Source organism: Podarcis filfolensis (assembly GCF_964270895.1).
Source record: "Podarcis filfolensis genome assembly, chromosome: 6".
In the NCBI taxonomy this organism is placed as follows: Eukaryota; Metazoa; Chordata; class Lepidosauria; order Squamata; family Lacertidae; genus Podarcis; species Podarcis filfolensis.
Window position 1 is genome coordinate 57,019,455 of NC_139609.1, and position 19,408 is coordinate 57,038,862.

Genomic DNA, 19,408 nt, shown 5'->3' on the forward strand with positions numbered 1-19,408 from the left:
TGTCCCAGATGGAATGCTAATCGGCCCAGGGTCCAACACTCTAACTACTACCCCACACTGGCTTTACTGAAAACAAATAATTCATCATCTAAGGTAGGCATCCCCAACGTGCGGCCCTCCAGATGTTTTGGCCTACAACACCCATGATCCCTAGCTAACAGGACCAGTGGTCAGGGATGATGGGAATTGTAGTCCAAAACATCTGGAGGGCCGAAGGTTGGGGATGCCCGATCTAAGGTTTACAGTATAACAATCAAAATTCAAAACTGACAGGAGGCAGAAGGAATAGTTCAAACAGTTTTTATATGATAACATACAAGGACGTTGTTGCCAATTACTGAATGCAGAGGCCACTGACAGGAGGGCCTGGCCAAAATTAAGGGGTAAATTTTTAGAAGCTTCTAAAAGAAAAAGAGTGTAGCAGCATTATCTATATGAGAAGGCAATTGATTCCAACAGGAAGGAAAATAATGATGCAAATAGGCAGATGAACTAGAGATTCAAGATTCTCCCAGACCCCAAAAAGGAAAATTACACCTATCTCCCTGGGCCAGGAGAGGTACAGTGTTATTCAGATTATTATTTTTAAATTCGTTTGACAACATCAGACAACAGATGGAACTGTAGTCCCTCTTTGCAACATTTCTCACAAATCTTTAGCAAAATCCATCTCTAAGCAATGCAACAGTTTTTAAAAACAATGTTAGATGTGTACATATATATGTTTGATCTGGTGTGGCACCAATCAACTGGCCAGGTTTGATATCAGCAACATTCAGGAACTGATTGCAGAACACAATAAACATATATGCACTGTGCCTTTGAGAAGGTGCCTGTAAGAATAAATCACAGTCTAAGTTGGCATGCAAAATATATGTGGGTGTGCACACCATACTTTTCAAAATGGTTGCTTATGAAGTTTGCAGGTAAACACTGTGACTGACACAGATGCACCCATGCAATCACACACTTTGAACTCAGGATGTGGCTCCAGGAACCCAAGATGCAAAATATAAAACAGCACCAATATTGGAGGAATAATAGAATAACGAAAGCCAAAAAAGCAACACCAGTGGAAGGAAAAGCAAAACACCACAAACAGTAATGCAAATAAAAGCATGAGAAATGCCTATTCTAAAAGTCTCATTTTGCTGTATGTTTAAAAGCCAGTTGATTTAAAAAATAAAACATATCATCCCAGACCAACCAGTAGTCAGATCTGTATTTACTCTTTCAGGTCCTGAGTATTACCCACATGACTGTATAGATCCCTTTGGATTTCAGTTAGCAAGCCCTTAGGACATGAATTTTTTTTTTGCTATTTACATTTAAAGAAATGGAATCACTTCCTACCTCATAGCTGGCAACCAAGAACTCTTTTGATACAGATGTACATATATTTAAAAAGTAATCCAGCGTTTCCTAAGTTCCAATTTATATTTTCATGGTCATCCTCTTGGCTTCCATCACTACCAGGAAATCAGTGTTGGCTGGAATAGGTGTTGCGCTTTAAATCAACACAGTATAAGACCTTTAATTTTCTGAGTTCTGACAGTTGTTTACATTTCTGCATTTCGGTGACGCCTTTTCTCTGCCACATGCATTGTACTTGAACAGGAAGTGGGGAGAGCAGAGGGGTTGTAGGAGGTGGGTTTCCTGTTGCACAGTCTGTAAAGCACACAAGTTTTGATGCTCAGTGGAGTTTTGATCAAAACATCACCACCTTTGAAGATAAAGTGAAGCTGAAGGGGAGGGGGGACCAAGCAGGAAAATTAATGCTGAAAAACTAAACAACACCACAACATTCCCAGTGTTTGGGAGATCTAACCAAGAGGTGGAAGCTATTTATATACTAATATTTTAAATATTATACACAGCCGCTGCAGAAACTCACAAATGGTGGTTTGAGAGCCACCCATGCAGTCTGACAGCTTAGGAGCAATGGATATTGGAGACAATGCAGCAAAAGAGGTAAATGGATGGATGGACACCACAACGTTGTTTTTGTTGAATAAGTTTGGATGATCAGCTCAAGAATTCAAACAGCTGCTCGCGTCATTGCTCCTGAACATGCATCCTCTTACTGGCAAGTGGTTTAGAGACGTCCAACTGTACTAGCCTGAGGGACTATGGGAGAGACTGACTGTTCTTGGCTCTTAGATTTATATATAAGTAGCCACTGCCACTTATGTCAAAATTATATGAGCGAGCCTTTTGCCTGGCACACCAGAAGCTGGGAGCTGAGGTGGCTCTGGTGCAGTAGCATTTTAACTGTTGCACCAATACACATGTCAGGGAATAGCGCTAAAAGAGACACAGGAAATTTCTTACACTGAGTCAGGCTACTGATCCATCCAGCTTGGTATCACTGACACTGACTGGCAGTAGCTATTATGGGTTTCAGGCAGGAATCTTTCCCAGCCCTTCTACAGATGCCAGGTTTTGAGCCTGGGACCTTTTGCATGCAAAGCATGTTCTCTCCACCAAGTTATGATTCTTCCCTTTCTGCTGTCACCTGTGAGTCCTTCTGCTCAGTTCTTTAAACTGATGTTTTCATGCATAAAGATGTGAAGAAAAGAAAACTTATGGAAGTGCAGCTACTATTTAATCCCAATGTTAAAAGCAGCACATACCCAAATTCTCTGTTCTGTGCAACTATTAAAAGTACAGGAGCCATGTCCACCTTTGCCTTGGATCACCCTATAAAGGTGCTCAACCCCAGTCAGACGTTTTAATAGTCATGAGAGGTAGGCAGCAGTGTAGTGGCAGGCTGATATACACACATTCACTGCAGTGCTGAAAAGACCCCTGCTCAGACAGCTATACATGTGGAGGGCTTTCTTCCACACATTCAGTAACCTTGCTCTTCTTCCTGCATTTGGGAACCTACATTTCTGTGTTCCTGAACATAGAAAGATGTCTTATGCTGCCTTAGACTACAGTGGTACTTCGGGTTACAAACGCTTTGGGTTACAAACACTTCGGGTTACAGACTCCACTAACCCGGAAGTAGTACCTCGGGTTAAGAACTTTATCTCAGGATGAGAACAGAAATTGTGTGGCGGTGGCGCAGCAGCAGCGGGAGGCACCATTAGCTAAAGTGGTACCTCAGGTTAAGAATGGTTTCAGGTTAAGAATGGACCTCTGGAACGAATTAAGTATGTAACCAGAGGTACCACTGTATTGATAAATCTAGCTCAGTATTGTCTATAGAAGTTCCCTCAACATGTGTAGAGAGGGCACCAACAATGAAATTATCACTCATGAACCAAATTAGTCTAGACAATACAGAAGAGATTAATTGCATGTTTATTGTCTCCTAAAATTTTTGCTTCAGGCTCTCAGTAAATAAAAAATTATAAAAACGCAAATGAACACAGTACATTTGTATCTCACAATGGCAAAGAAGATGATTTGGGAAAACTATGATATGAAAACAGTAGCTCTCTCCTGACATTTGCCTCCTCACAGCACCTCTTGCAACAGATACTTCATCATATACACCCTTTGAACCTGGGCATTCCATTTAGCTATACAGTGGTACCTCGGGTTACATACGCTTCAGGTTAAATACGTTTCAGGTTACAGACTCCGCCAACCCAGAAAGAGTACCTCAGGTTAAGAACTTTGCTTCAGTATGAGAACAGAAATCGTGCTCCAGGGGCATGGCGGCAGCGGGAGGCCCCATTAGCTAAAGTGGTGCTTCAGGTTAAGAACAGTTTCAGGTTAAGAACGGACCTCCGGAACGAATTAAGTACTTAACCCGAGGTACCACTGTATTGTCTAATAGCCATTAGCAGGCAGGACCTGCAACAAAGTGTTGCAATCTGTATCGGCCCTGATCAGAGTTCCAGCAAGCCAGACATGATCCCTCATGGGATACTCCGTTCCATTCTCCTCCCCCAACTCATAACTCTGTACTTTTTTTGACTTGTGCAAACTGTGGGGTCTCCTGAAGTCTTCTGCTACCTCATTTTTGTGCATGAAGGGGCAATTTTGGCTACATTAAGATTGGCACTGAGTTTGCTATGTGTATGGACCTGCATAACAGGGGTTGGACTAGATGACTGTTGGGGTCCTTTTCAACCCTACAGTTCTAACCACATGTTACAGTGTAGAGTCCCCCTATTCAGGTTTCCAGCCATTTTGTCGAATCCTCTCTTGAAGTCATTTAAGCTAGTGAAGACCATCATATGGAGTTTTCATTGGAGGTGGGTGTGGGTGGTCATCTGTCATGGATACTTTAGTTGAGATTCCTGCATCGCAGGGAGTTCACAGAATTGTAGAGTTGGAAGGGACCCCAAAGGTCATTCTAGTATTAGGAGAAAGGACGGAAATTTCCCCAGGGAATGCATATAGCTGTGATAAAATGTGAACTTCTAACATGAGCAATATTTATTTAGACAACTGTTTTTGTGCACTTTACCTCTTCTGCCGTGCTGTGTGCATGGCTCCTAAACCCAACCATGCCTAAAATTATAAGAGTGAGAACTCTTGCAGGAGTAGCTGCATTAGTTTGTTGCAGCAAAGAATACAGTGAAGTTCTGAGCCTCTTTCAGCACTAGCAGGTTTACTTCACTACTGTCTAATGTTATCCTGAGTTGCACAAAAAAAGCCCCCTCACAGGCTGCACATTTTAGATTTCTCTGCCCCCTTCCACCTAGGTTTACAACCCCCTTTTTTTAAAAAAAAATCATTTTTATTTGATTTTACAGATATAAATTGATAACGATACCAAATACATACCCTTGTATAGAGAATTCTCTGAATCTCGAGACTTCCCCCCATCCCCTCAATGGGTCCTATTGTCAACATTTTCAACTGCATATCATTCCGTACTCTGTATTTTATATCCATCCATATTATCCATAATATTTGTCACGTTACAAGTGAAATTAAAATCCTGCTAATGTTTTCATCTGCTTACAGTGGTCTCCTAAGTAAATTGTTCTTTACGACCCCTCTGAAGCGCGCCACGTGAGGAGGAAAACACTGCAGGCATCTGAGGCAAAACCCCCAAAAATTTTATGGATGCAAAAAAACCACAAAACCCCCTCTTCGTTGCAGGATCACTTTTGCTTCACCGTCTCAGAAACGTTTCCCTGCTTGGGTTGCTTACAGCTGCCCGGGGCCCTTCTTGCCTGTGCCCCCTTCCCCAAGTTCTCTGACAGGGCAACTATAACCGCTACCTGCGGGGACGCCTGCTGGACCAGCCCTTAACCTTCTCGATCAATAGGAGTACCAGAGGGGAGCGCCACCGTGCCGCCTCACCGCGAACTACAACTCCCACCATGCTGTTCGTAGAGGCGCATGCGCGCATCCTCCCATGGATCCAAAATGGCGGACACGGGGACCGGCGGCTCTAGTAGCTCGGGCACGGTAAGGCTGGGACTCCGGAGCCCTTTGGGGGGCGAGGGCACGGCCCACCTGCGGGCCCGCTTTGAGGTCACCAGGTGCCCGCCGCAGGCTCTCATGACAGCGTGGGGCGGCGTCAGGACACCGAGGAAGGGGGAGGTTCTGGGTGGGAGGCAGGCGAACGAGCGGGCGCCACTTGATTTGCGGGGCGCCATTGCTTGCTGCCGATCACTTTCAGACCGCTCTGGGTTTCGGGGCAGCGCCTTTCCATTCCCTCTTCTGCGATTCTGCGCTTGCAGAAAGCCAGATAACGTTGCAAGCAGGTGGCCACCCAAAACATGCGCGCAAAAACACCGCTTTCTAAGATCACGAGAACTGTGCACGAATCTTGAGGTCACGTCTAAACACACGCGTTCCCCCCTATCTTCTTCCCACTTTCCGGAAGCTGCCTAATACTGAACCATGCCATTTCTTCACCTTGCCTGCCCAGTACTATGTCCCCCTGACGCTACACATCTATCCAAGGCGGGGGGTCTCTGGCGGATGGGAAAGGCAATTCTGAAAGCTGCTGCTTGAGATCCTCTTTAACTGGAGAAATCAGGGGTGTTGCTTTTGCACACCTGTTCCCATGAGTAAGCATGAGACTAATTCCTTGCTAATTTTGCACACTTGGAAAGTAGAGAGAGCACTGTCAGAAGTGGGACATGAGAGCACATGTTGGACTTTGGGAGAAGGACCCATTTAAGACATGTTTAGCAGTAACTGAGGGTGGGATTCACATAACGAACACTGTTAGTGGAAGTGCAAGGGCTTCTACTTGCACATTGGCCCTTGGGAAGCAGTCAGGAGAACCCCCAGAACAGTGGAGGGAGGATCATTCCATTTGCAAGCTGATACACTTGTGCAAATGGAACATTTATAATAGCGCAGTGTTGAATTCCACCCTAAGTGGTGTTGTTGACAACTTCCGCATGCTCCTTATTTATGTGCTCCCTTTACTAATCACATCCTCCTTGATTGGGTTTGGTTCCAGCAGCGATCAGGTGGCAAACACTCTTCAACCCCGGCAGATAACTACTATTTGGCTCGAAGGAGGACCCTTCAAGTGGTGGTTAGTTCATTGCTGACAGAGGCTGGGTTTGAGAGCTCTGAGAAGGCTGCTGTGGAGACCATGACAGAGATGCTCCAGAGCTGTGAGTATCCCCAACTGTGTAATACTGAGAAACCTCCACTGCTAGTATTAGGCACATTAGTCTTAACCCTCTCCACCAATGACAATAACAGACATGGGCATATGCAATTTCTGCAGGAGGAGCTGACCAAAATGGGGGCTCTGTTTCTTCAGGAGCGGCTTGAAAGGGAGATGTTTGGCAGCACTTTCACCTTCTGTGTGGTGCTGCAACAATTTTAGAGCTGCCATTTGACATGCTTCCCATCAAGTAGACAGCATGACCCTGCATACCAGTTTCACTGCCAAAACTCTGTTTTGAGCAACTGAAGCCCTTTGGCAATTGCTTGACATTATTTAACAAAGTAGGAGAACTGTGATCTTGATTTGCCTGACAGACCACTGGGAAACATAAGCTGTTTGGAATAAAATAAAACCCCAAGGTGGTTGTCACCAATGGAAGCCAAGGCTCAGAAAAAGCTCAATATGGAGGCCAAATGGCCGAAATATTGGGAAATATTGGAACAAGATGGAGACAAATTGAAATTGCAGAGTTTTGAGAAATTAAAAGATAAAGTGTGAGATTGGCTGCATTATTATCAAATAAGAGAGGCCTATAACTTGGATAAAAAAATTGGCTTCAAGGTGGAAAAATCAAAATTGGAAACAGAACTGTTAGATCCCAAAACTAAGATACTTTCAAGAATGTATAACTTGCTGTTAAAATGGAATACGCAGGATGAAACGGTTAAATCTGCTATGATTAAATGGGCACAAGACATTGGTCATAACATTATGTTTGCTGACTGGGAACAGTTGTGGACCACCGGTATGAAATTTACGGCATGTAATACCTTGAGAGAGAATATTATGAAAATGATATATAGGTGGTACATGACACCAGTCAAGCTTGCAAAAATATATCATCTGCCCGATAATAAATGTTGGAAATGTAAAGAGAATGAAGGTACATTCTTTCACCTTTGGTGGACGTGCCCAAAGATTAAGGCTTTCTGGGAGATGATCTATAATGAAATGAAAAAGGTATTTTTCACATTCCTGCTTGTTTGGTGGTGGCAAGTAGCAAATGGCATCAAATGTCTTGACCTTCTCCCTTACTCCTGTTCTTAAAACCTAGAACAGGCTTCCTCAACCTCGGCCCTCCAGATGTTTTTTGGCCTACAACTCCCATGATTCCTAGCTAGCAGGACCAGTGGTCAGGGATGATGGGAATTGTAGTCTCAAAACATTTAGAGGGCCGAGGTTGAGGAAGCCTGACCTAGAATATGACACACACAGCATTACCAATTCTTGTTTTATATATTCCTTACTATTTTCTTGGAGGAAAAGGATTCATTTTCTTAAAAATGCTGAACACTCCACAGTAGAATACTAGGTTTCTATTCCCCCCACTTCCTCTGCAATCTAAATGCTATGGATGGATGATGGTCTCTAGAGATTCAGCTTCTCTAAATTCAGAATAGTGCTAAAGTGAGCATGTGATGATATATCTTGACTCTCAGTTCTGTGGTGATTTTTGCTTTGCCAGACATTTCAGAAATTGGGAGGAGTGCCAAATCTTTCTGTGAACATACTGCGAGGACTCAACCAACCCTTTCAGATATTGTCGTCACCTTAGTTGAAATGGGTGAGTGTCAGGATTACATGGTACAGGCATGGCAGTTGCGGAGAGGTCAGAAGGGATTGTGTAAGTGTAGTCATTGAGCAGATACCGCAATTACAGTGGATGTACCATTGATTGGATGCTTGATCCATTGAGCATGAAAGATGGGTTGCCATCCTTTGGGAATCTTTGGGAAGGATGCCAGAGTCCTACTGCCCAACCCCTTTTCCTGCTATTGAAGCTCCATATCACCTCTTTGTACAGAGGAAAGTTCAATCCATCCACCACCTCATCTTCCTCCTTACTGTGGATGGTGTACCTCCATTTGGCCCATTCGGTGTTGAATATATATTCAAGTAAACCTATCTGCTATTCTGTCTGGATCCCTCTAGAATCAGAGAAGGGAGAGCAAATGCTGGTGAATTAATTAATACTTCCCTCCCCACATAGTGTAGCCATAGTGCCAGGGCTTCAGTAGTGGATGAGTTAAGATCGCACTGTGGATTGGCTTGCTAGAATGACTTTTCCTTTCTTTTGTTTTAGGCTTCTTTGCTTTCTTCTGTTTCAGGCTTTAATGTGGAAACGCTCCCTGCATACGCCAAACGGTCCCAGCGGATGGTGATCACTGCCCGTATGTGAGCTCTTGCATGCATTTTATTTCATTCATACTTAATTTTATAAAAGGAACTTTGGCCCAGTAATTGGGCCAAAGCTCTGTTGCTTTGGAATTACACTGGGCCAGTATCTTTTTCCTATGTCATATTCTCAGGAGGGAAAGGAGTGGTTTCTGCAACAGACTCATTCAATTGGAGAAGCAGTTCACTATTTTTCAATTTAGGCTCTGTGGATCCCTTTAAGATGTTCTTGTTGGCTTTTATCACAGCCTGAAACTCAGCTTTATTTAGTATTCTGCCAATTGTATGTTGCATGGCTGCTGAAGCTATTGCATGATCATTATTTCATTAAATATTTCTTAAGAAGCACATCAAAGGCGGCAGTTTTAAGCACACTTAGCTGGGGAGTAGGCTCTGTTGAAATATGTGGAACTTGATTCTAAATAAATGTGTTGCGTGTGACTTTGGCCTTGAATGAGAACAAAGTAACTTAAGGCTTGTTCCTACTTTTGCAGAGTCTTAATATTTTTGAGTTACACCATATTTGTAGGTAAATATATACTGAAACAGAGTTCCAGTGACTGAAGTGAAATTTTGGCTGCAGTGCTATAAGCACACACATTTGGTTTCAGTGAAATGTTTAAGGCTTTAAGGGCCAGAGACCAAAAGTGAGGGAAGCAATTGATGTCACTCTTACCTTTGTTCAGTAGGCTGCATTCCAGGCACACAGATGCCAGAGGTTTCTACATACACAAACACTTCACACATCTCTCCATATTCCATCCAGGCAAGCAAGAGGCATTCTTGCAGCTCAAGGACACAATCCAGCCAGGCAAAAGCACTTGAGGAGAGTGCAGAGCTGAGCCAGTGAGGGGTGTGGTTTGAGGAGAGTGTGCATAGCCTGGACTGAGTCCCAAGAGCCTCCTATACAAACTTGGAGGGCTCCAGGCCTGAAGTTCCTCATTCCTGCCTGAGGAGTGCAGGCATAGGCAGAAAAAAGTTTGCCCAGCTCTGGCCTAAATAGATTTGTTATATCGGTTGTGCTAAGTTGAACAGAGATTGCCTCCCTCTGAAACTGGGCTGATACCACTGAGGCAGAGGCTGCCATGACCGAAATTCTCTTTCCAATTGCAGCACCTGTAACAAATCAGCCCGTGACTCCAAAAGCCCTGACGGCCGGACAGAACAAGCCTCACCCATCCCATATCCCTGGTCACTTCCCAGAGTTTCCAGATCCTCACACTTACATCAAGACACCAGTAAGTAGGTCTGCCTTGCTTAAAAAAACTGACCAGAGATGGTAGACAAGTTGTTGTGAGACACTTTCAGCCTTTGGGGATGACCAGTGTTTTAAGTCCACTGAGCTATTCCTTTTCCGTTATTTCTGAAAATGGTCCTAAATAGGAGGATTTGGTTGTCTACTGGATAGATGTGAACTTAACTGCACAGGAATGGCTGGATTGCCCCCAGTGACTCTAAACAATACAGATTCGAAGTCTGTGTATAGTCATTGTCGCCTCCCTCTCTTTGCCTTACAGACGTACCGGGAGCCTGTGTCAGATTATCAGATCCTGCGGGAAAAGGCTGCTTCTCAGAGACGGGATGTTGAAAGAGCTCTGACACGCTTCATGGCAAAGACAGGAGAGACACAAAGTCTTTTCAAGGATGATGTCAGCACCTTCCCTTGTAAGACAATCAATCCAGTGGCAGGGCACATTGTTTCAAGTAAGATGCTGTGTGTCTAGTGCAGCCTTCATCCACCTAGCCCCCTCCAGATGTTTTGGAGGGCCAGCAGGGACATTGTGGTCCAAAACTTCTCACGGGCACCAGATTGGCCTTTGGGCTGTCCTATATTGTAAATGAACCCTCCTCAAATGAGCTGCATTTGCAGTAAGGCAAATTACAAATATGAAGTATGACATTGTTGTAACTTTGTCAAAAACTTCTGCATAGCTACCACAGATGGTGACATCTTTACTTGTAGGCTGCTGGTGGTGACAGGTTTACGGTATAACTTTTTCCTTGACCTTGAAAGCTTGCATAGTAGGAAATAAATCTCAATAGTCCATGGCTTTCTTTGCGTTTTTTCTCACTTCCAACCTTTTAGGCCGGACACCTGAGAGATGGATCTCAGTATCTGAGATCATGTCTTCTTCCTTCTTTATCCCTAGTGATAGCCGCCAGGCCTTTTTCAATACCCTACTTGACAGCTCTGCTTCCTTCTGAATTGGAGATGCAGCAGATGGAGGAGACGGATTCATCCGAACAAGATGATCAGACAGACACAGAGAATCTCCCCTTGCACGTGAGCACGGTGGAGCTCGGTTCGGTTCAGCGTGACGTTGACTCCAGATTCCTGGAAACACTGTATTAAACGGTCACTTAAGTGCAAACGGGATATTGCAAGTGGCATTTGTTGGGCAAATGCATTTTATGTACATAGTTCTGGTTGCAGAATAAGCTTGGGGCAGAAGGCAAGCGTGGGCTCCTCCTGTGAAATGCACTCCCTTCTCAGCAAATGTTCGCATCCATAGAAGGCTGTGAAACTTTGCAAGGGGTGGGATGGGGAGAAGAGGAGCCATGTCCTTGTCGCTGGAGCAATTAGGCCAATGCCTCACCTCAATTCAGTTGCTCATCGTCGGTGGTAGGAACAGAATGTGGATGGGATAAATATAGTGGGGTGGTGCATGTATCCCCTTGCCCTGAACCCTCGCTGTGATCCCTTGTTCAGGATAACGCCTGAATCTTCAAAGTTTAGGAAAATTCATTTTGAATTCCATAACACATTTTTGTTGCCTGCCAGCAGAGGGCACCCAACTCTTCTGTGTGCCAGCATTGATTGCTTGCTGCTTTGTCTCCTGCATGTCCTTGTTGCTTTCTGCCTTGCTTGTTCTTGTGTGTGCTGATTTGCCAGCTGAGACCCTGACGTTGTTCACATCTTGTCTTACCTGCCAGGATGACCCGGGAGCTGAGAAGGAGAATGCATCAGTATTACAACACAACACCTCGCTTTCCGGCAGCCGGAATGGAGAGGAGAACTTGATAGACAATCCCTACCTTCGCCCAGTGAAGAAGCCCAAAATCCGCAGGAAGAAGTGAACTGTGGCAAGATGATGGGTGGGATAGGAGGACGATTTTGGACCTCCTGTGGTCCTTGCAACTGCTGAGATGTGGCATGGGAAAGGCAGAAAGATGCTGCTGGTTGAGGGCCAAATGGAAATCAGTCTCTCTGGTTCAGGTCCTTTTCTCCCCAACAGTTTGTTATATAACTTAAGGTGAAGTCTGAAATGCTCACCTAGAAACATGGAAATCTATCTGTCTCTTCCAGGGAACAGCATGCTGCAGCTTGCAGTACTTACAGCATCTCTTGCCATCTTCAAGTGTACCTTCTTTTTTTGAGGACTGCAGACAGATTAGCAGGAAATGCAAAATACTTCCTCACTTTTTGCCAGGTCTCCTCGAACTTCAGAAGGAGAATCATCTCTCATCTCTGCTTGCCTGTCATATATGCTGCTCATCCTGGGATTCATGCCACGTCACCTTGCTAAATATGACATGTTTGGATGAGGGGTAGCCAAGGGCATCAGCTGGATATTCACTGTTGTGCCTTTGCAAAAGATGAGGCTGTTCAGAACCACACAATTTCTAAAGTCTGTGTGCTTGGAGCTGAGGGTTTGGTCTGATCTTATCTCTGGTTTGAATTGTCGGGAGAGCTGAGCAGAGAAATTTGATGGTGGCAGAGCAAGAAGAGAAACATCCCAGCAGATCTGCAATGCTTAACAGTACAAGACAACTCACTTTTTACAAGTGCATGTTGATTGCGGATCTTGTTTTCACCTGGATGAGAGAGCTCTTTGTTTAGAATCATATTGCCTGTGCATTGGCTCAAAGTCTTAGATTTATATTCTCCTTGGCAATAAAGCAGCAGTTTTTCTACCTTTCTCTTGTCTCCAAGTAACGTTGACAAAGGCTGTATTTCTGTCTGTGATAGGAGACAGGGAAAAAGATGCCACCCAGAATGCAATTATAAGTTGTCCACCCTCCTTGATGTTGATGGCTGGGGGTGTGGGTGGGGGTGTTAGGAATGTTCATGGTTGCCTCTGCTTCAGTCTCCCATCAGCAGAGAGAAGCGAGAAACTACTCTCTTCCCCCAACACCTTCCATCCTGGCCAGCATGTGCCAGCAAGGCCTGGGATGTAGCAGTAGATTCTGCATCACTCCCTGACTCCATCTTCAAGTGTCCCTTGCTATTTGTATTATATGCCTATCAGTACGCTATCCTAAAATATTCGATTGAAAAGGAAAAAAGAAAAAGACCACACCTTGGTTTTTTTCTTCAAAGTTTCTGATTACCTTTGGGGAATTTAGTTTTACATCACCTGCTTCTGGAAGGAAATAAAGAACAGTGAGATTGCCTAAAGAAACCTGGTTCAGATGTCATGTCCTGATTGTCCAGGCTATGGTTTGGAGAGTTGAGAATATGCTGCAGCTTTTACTCTCAGTCTTAACCCCTCAGGTGCCAACTCCCTCTGTTTCTTTGTTTCCTCTAACCATAGTTTGACATGACGTCTCAGTCAGGTAGACTGTGGTTAGCACTAACCTCCAAAACATGATTTGAAACAGTTGTTTGGATGCACTCCTGGTTAGCTGTAGCAATTGTTTGGAAGATAGTCTTAATTGGTTTGTGCTAGTTGGTTTGTGCTAGTTGGACTCTGGTGATAACTTTACTATTCTGTTTGGTGAGTAATAATTCAAATTAGCATCAATCCACTTTAACCTCAGCAACACTAATAAGAAGAGCTTCCAAAATGTGGTGCTGAACACGAACTGCAAATTATGCCATGTAAAAGCAGAATTGTGCTGTAGCTTTGTAGCTTCACAATGGGCCTATTTGTAAATACCGTATTTTTCGCTCGATAACACGCACCTGACCATAACACGCACATTGTTTTTAGAGGAGGAAAACAAGGGAAAAAACATTCTGAATGAAACAGTGGATGTATCATTTTTGTGCTTCATGCTGTGGCCACAGACATGTGATCTGATGGTGAATTTGGGGTGACCCAATGCAAAAATCCTGAGAATCCCTGTGGATCCATGCTTTGTAACCACGTTTTTGCACCATTGCAGCCCCAGGCAACAGTGGGTGTGTGATTTTGGGGGGGGGCAGGCTGTAGCCATGGACATGCTATGTGCTCTGATGGTGAATTTGGGGTGACCCAATGCAAAGATCCTGAGGATCCATGTGGATCCATGCTTTTTAACCACATTTTTGCACCATTGCAGCCCCAGGCAACAGTGGGTGCGTGATTTGGGGGGGGGCAGGCTGTAGCCATGGACATGCTGTGTGATCTGATGGTGAATTTGGGGTGACCCAATGCAAAGATCCTGAGGATCCATGTGGATCCATGCTTTTTAACCACATTTTTGCACCATTGCAGCCCCAGGCAACAGTGCGTGTGTGATTTTTGGGGGGCAGGCTGTAGCCATGGACATGCTATGTGATCTGATGGTGAATTTGGGGTGACCCAATGCAAAGATCCTGAGGATCCATGTGGATCCATGCTTTTTAACCACATTTTAAGTGGGGAAGGAAGGAAAAATACAGAATGGACAAGGAGCACGAGAGGGGTGTGCAGAGAAGCAGCTGGCTAAGAATGCAGGAGAGGGGTATAACGGGAGGGAGGAAAGGAAGGCAAAAGTTTTCCCTCACCTACCCACCCAAGCCAGCCAGCTCGCTCGCGCGCTCTCTCTCTCTCTCTCTCTCTCTCTCTCTCTCTCCCTCCTGCATGTTTTCAGCAGCACCGGAGCACAGAGACGACACTCTGCTTTCCCCTGGAGGGGAGGGGCTTTCCCTGCTCTTTGTTCCGTTTGAGCAAACACAGCAAGGAAACAGAGGAGGGTGGGCAGTAAGACCCTGAGGCAGAATGCAGGAAAGCAGCCACTTCCTCTTTTCAGGTTTCCCTTCTCCGAGACGCGCGATTTGATTTTTGCCTGATTTTTTTTGCCATTTGGCTCCAGGGACCACACATTCGCTCAATAACACGCACAGACATTTCCCCTTCCTTTTTAGGAGAAAAAATCTGCGTGTTATAGAGGGAAAAATACGGTACTCGGAGCTCAGTTAATATCCTGTTATGATTTGTTTGCAGCACCTCTCTACTGCAAGTGCAAATTACAGCAGCTGCTCTCTAAATCTCTGTATACATCTGCTCTGCATTGCTCATACCTGTGGAAAATACTAGTTTAATAGCACTATCTCTTCATCTACCCAGTTAAGTAAGCTGGTAACAAAATTCCTCTGCTGATTTGCCAGATAATTCAATGCTCTTCTAGCTCATTAAGAGACATTAGAAAGTCATGGTGCCCTTTAAATGTGTAGAGTTGCCCCAAATGATCAGCTATTTTCCTCTAGGTCCTTTCAGTTGCTGGACTAGAGTGTTCACCATCTCTGACCACTGGCCATGATGGCTGGGGCTGATGGGAGTTGGAATCCCAGCAGTATGTGGAGGGCTCCCCACGACTCTGTAGGTGCAGAGTCAGCGAAAGGAAGGCTCCAGCAATAAAGAACTGGTTGGTGTGGAAGGGAAATAAACTTAGCAGAGTTTCTTTTCAAAATATCCCAAGAGCTTGCACTTATTAAACAGTCATTTTTGCTATAGCCTTCATTCCATAATATCCAAGCAGCTTTTATTGATAACTCATTCCCTTTCCTTCAGTGTAGCCTGTGAGCCTAAATGGATTCACAGATTTTGGCGAGTGTAACATTTGCTGTCTGTTGGTGCTGTGAATCTTTCTATTGCTGGGTTGAACAAACTGTGGTGCTCCAGATATTGGACCCCCAACTTCCATCAGCCTTATGGTGAGGAATGATGAGTGTTGTAGTCCAAAAACATTGAGGACCACAGGTTCTAGAAGATAAGTTGCATTGCTTTCCCCTGCCATTAAAAAAAAAAGGAAAGGAAAGGAAAGTCTTTCACATATCAAATTATTCTGTCCATGGAGATCTTGGGGAAAAACTGTTGTTATCCATTTTCATTTGCCAAAAAACTCTTTCACTGTCAATCCTGCTGATATACTTGTATGTACAAATGTAAATAAAGACAGTTGTATATTTATACATTTATATATTTTTGGTCACTGGTTAGGTTTTTGGGCGATTTAAAATGTTAGCCAGATATACACAAATAGTGAAAATAGTTTATTTTTTCAGTTCATAATAAAATGGTGCCTGCATAAGTCAAACTGAGTCTTTGTTTTATATGACTGGTCTTGCATGGGAACTGATTGTCCATTCTCCTTGAATCTCATAGACATCTGCTACCTCTCCATAGCATTGAGGAACGCACGACTAGCTTTTAAACTTTTCCTGTGTAGCAGCATCTAAATTTGAGCCCTCGACTGATGTCAGTACTTTTTCACATTCTGTCCTGCTCCCCCCCCCCGAAAGCATCAGTGTAGCATTTCAAAGTAGCATCTCCTTCAAAGAGTAGGGAGAGGACATAACAGGTTAAAGCCTATGAAATGGTCCAGTAGGAAAGAGATTCTTAGTTGAGTTGCAGAATAACAGGCTCCAGAACCTGTCTTAACAATGACAATACAAATTGGGTGTCTAATGCAAAATCAAAGAATGTTGGCTTATCTAGCTAATATTTTGCTTCAAATAGAGGCAATTAAAGATTAAACTCTAAAACAGATTAATTCTTGCAAAAAAATTAAATGTGAGTGGTTTTAGGTTGTCCCAAATTACTGACACTGAAAGTAGTAGAATTTATTTTTATGAATCAATAGCTTGTGTTCAACATAAACCATAGTGTTTAGTAGACCTATTGAAATAGGTTGCTAGAAGTCATGACTGACTTAACTTGAGATGAAAGAAGGAGCGATGGTAGATTTTGCTTGTAAGCCCAAAATGAAATGGTGCCATAGAAATAATGTAATCACATTTGTCTGCATGCACCTGTATGCAGGTGCACCTCTTGGTAGCAGGAGGTGTGATCCCAGGGTTTGAGAAGGTGGAGCTCACTTCACCCATTTCTATTGGCGCTGTTGACTTCTAGGTTAAGGTTAATGACTTTGAGACCTTGGGACCTTGACCAACTAAGATAGAGAGTACCAGTAGCTTCAAGGCTGATAAGCCTGCATTTATGTAACCATTTTGTTGGTTCCCCTCATATCTCAATAGTCAACGTAACACTTGATTTTGAGAAACAGAAAGAAAATGGACTTTCCTGCCATTTTCATCATCACCACCATCATTCTTTATTTAAAGTTCTGTCTTGCCTTCCTCCCAAAGGAGCCCAAGGTGTCAAACAACAGAACAGCAAAACAATGCAATAGCAAATTTAAAGCCAGACAAATATTCTCACAGCTGATTTCAAGGATTTCTTGGAAGTTTATTTTAGCCACCAAATTTCTTGGTGAACAGGAATGTTTTAAAATTACCCCTCAATATTAGTAGGCATTCCACAAATGGGGACCCACCCACCATGTCATGGGTCGGAACCATAGTTGTCTTACTCAACAGACAAGCTGCGGTTTTTGAAGCTTGGAATAATTGCTCAGGAATCCACTGATTCAAAGAAAAGTACTGTAATGAATTAATAGCTCTGTAATACGGTGGCTGGTTCCAGCCAGAGAAGGGGATGGGGGTTACTTTGCAATTCTGAAGTGCGTTGCAGAGGAAATGCTCAACAGCAAAATGCCTGGTGAGAAAACGAGAGATTGGTTTGGAGTTTGGTGTCAGCAATATTCTGATGGCACCCAGCTCCAAATCTTGTTTTCATTCGGTCTATGTCATACAGGTAAGTATGCTAGATACGTGGCCATGGAGAGTGGATGTTTGCTGACTCACGATGACTAATAAATTGTAGCAGACACTGATAATATGCTTCAGCAAATGTAAAGCTGCGGTCACATTCCCATTTAATGTAGACTCACTGTCTCCAGCTCTGGTTTTTAGTCTGTGTTCACAAGACATTAACCAAAATGGATATGTATTCTATACTTCGTTGTATGATACTACAGTTGGATACATTGTTTCTCAAACCAGCTTCACACTGACTGGAGTCCTTCAGTCCTCTCTAGTCAAAGTGTGAACACCATGGCACAGGGGAAAAGACATTCTGTCAGTGCCCCCTTGTGTGTAGACAAGCAGGAACAAATGGAATCTGCAGGTGTGAGCAACTGGACAGGGAGCGAAACAGCTTTGAAAGGCACCAAAACCCCCCCTTATGAAAGCAGTAATGGGAACACCCTTAATGGTCAAAGTACAGGCACGTTATATGATCATGGACTGGGCTTATTTCCATTTTTGTGAGTTTGCTGAACTGAGACTTGTGAACGTTTAACTTGCTTTTAGCTGAAACCCTTGGCAACCAAATGGGGCTGTTTGCATACTTGAAAATTACCCAGAAGGAAATTTATAGGCACATTATAAATTTCATAATCCTTTCCTCTCTTTCATTGCCTCTTAATGCATGCACCAAAACATGGACAGTGCATTGCTTTTTAGCAGTCCTGCACTTTCTTTGGATGTCTCCCACCCAGCACCTTAAAGCTGCTATAGCAGTTTCCCAGGGGCACATGAATATATGAAGCTACCAACTAGTCCAGTTGTCTATAGTAGTTGATGGAAAGGTTGTAGCTCAATGGAACAACCTTGCATGTGAAAGGTCCCAGGTTCAGTCTTCAACATAAGCTCCATGTAGGGCTGGGAATGCCCTGCCTGAAATCCTGGAGAGTTGCTGCCAGTTAGTGTTGAGTGGCAATACTGAATTAGATGATCCAGTGAGTCTGACTCATGATAAGGCAGTTCACTATATTCCTTCTCTAACCTGGTGCTCTCCAGATGTTTTGGATTACAACTCCCGTAATCCACTGTCCATGCTGGTGGAGCTAGTGGGAGTGGAAGTTGAGAACATCTGGAGGGTATCAGGTTGGGGAAGGTTGGTCTACACTGGCTCACAGCATCACAGGCAGAATGCTATTTCCAGCCCTTGATCCCGTTTTTCTCTCGAGATGATGGAGGTCAAACCTGGAATTAATCTGCATGTAAAGCAAGTGTTCTTGTCATTGAACTATGGCCCTTTATCTTGCTGCTTCAGCTCAGCTCCACCACCCCTGGCTCCGAGTTTAGCTAATCACTAGCTTTTTAACAGTTCGGAAAAAGAAAAAGTCACTAACAAAGTGAACATGCCTTGAAATGCAAAGTAATTATTTAATAAAGTGTTGAATACCAGTCTCATGATATACCTGGCCAAGATCTCAACTCTGTAGGCATACTGAAATGTTATCATGTTTGGTGTAACACTTCATCATTTCACTGTCATGAAATTATTATGTATATGACTGAGATCTACTTTTTCATCTATGGCAAGTTCTAAGTGCATGCTAGCAACATAAGACCTATGCAACATATATTAGTGGCCCAAGTTTATTGAGATAGGGGCGGCTAGTGAAATATGACAAGCCATCTATGACCCTTCCTATCACACTGAAAGCAGTACGACAAGGCTGTATATTGTCTCCCTGCTTATTTAACTTATATGCATAATTCATCATGCGAAAGGCTGGGCTGGATGAATCCCAAGCCAGAATTAAGACTGCCAGAAGAAATATCAATGACCTCAGATATGCAGATGAAAC

The 19,408-nt window shown here is 43.8% G+C and overlaps 1 protein-coding gene and 1 long non-coding RNA gene across 5 annotated transcripts in view; one reads left to right on the plus strand and one right to left on the minus strand.

Moving 5' to 3' along the window:
* The window catches only part of LOC310764381, a 46,078-nt gene extending 40,779 nt beyond the window's left edge, over nucleotides 1-5,299 (minus strand). The window contains exons 1-2 of the long non-coding RNA XR_014549134.1: nucleotides 5,243-5,299; nucleotides 1,354-1,668 (exon numbers count right to left, since the gene is read on the minus strand). This is a non-coding gene — a long non-coding RNA (uncharacterized lncRNA). The remainder of the gene's footprint in view (nucleotides 1-1,353; nucleotides 1,669-5,242) is intronic.
* Nucleotides 5,300-5,310: 11 nt separating this feature from the next.
* TAF8 (TATA-box binding protein associated factor 8) lies at nucleotides 5,311-13,047 on the plus strand (the record flags this gene model as incomplete). Of its 4 annotated transcripts, none has more annotated exons than XM_083618065.1 (8): nucleotides 5,311-5,379; nucleotides 6,389-6,548; nucleotides 8,073-8,171; nucleotides 8,716-8,778; nucleotides 9,896-10,020; nucleotides 10,300-10,447; nucleotides 10,933-11,075; nucleotides 11,717-13,047. In XM_083618065.1, the coding sequence occupies 8 exons, from the start codon at nucleotides 5,311-5,313 to the stop codon at nucleotides 11,858-11,860; spliced, it is 951 nt and encodes a 316-aa protein (XP_083474191.1). In that variant the 3' UTR covers nucleotides 11,861-13,047. The 4 variants fall into 4 exon arrangements, with proteins under 4 accessions (XP_083474191.1, XP_083474192.1, XP_083474193.1 ...); XM_083618066.1 differs by having other exon boundaries at nucleotides 6,392-6,548; XM_083618067.1 differs by having other exon boundaries at nucleotides 6,392-6,548; nucleotides 10,933-11,066.
* Nucleotides 13,048-19,408: the final 6,361 nt, after the last annotated feature.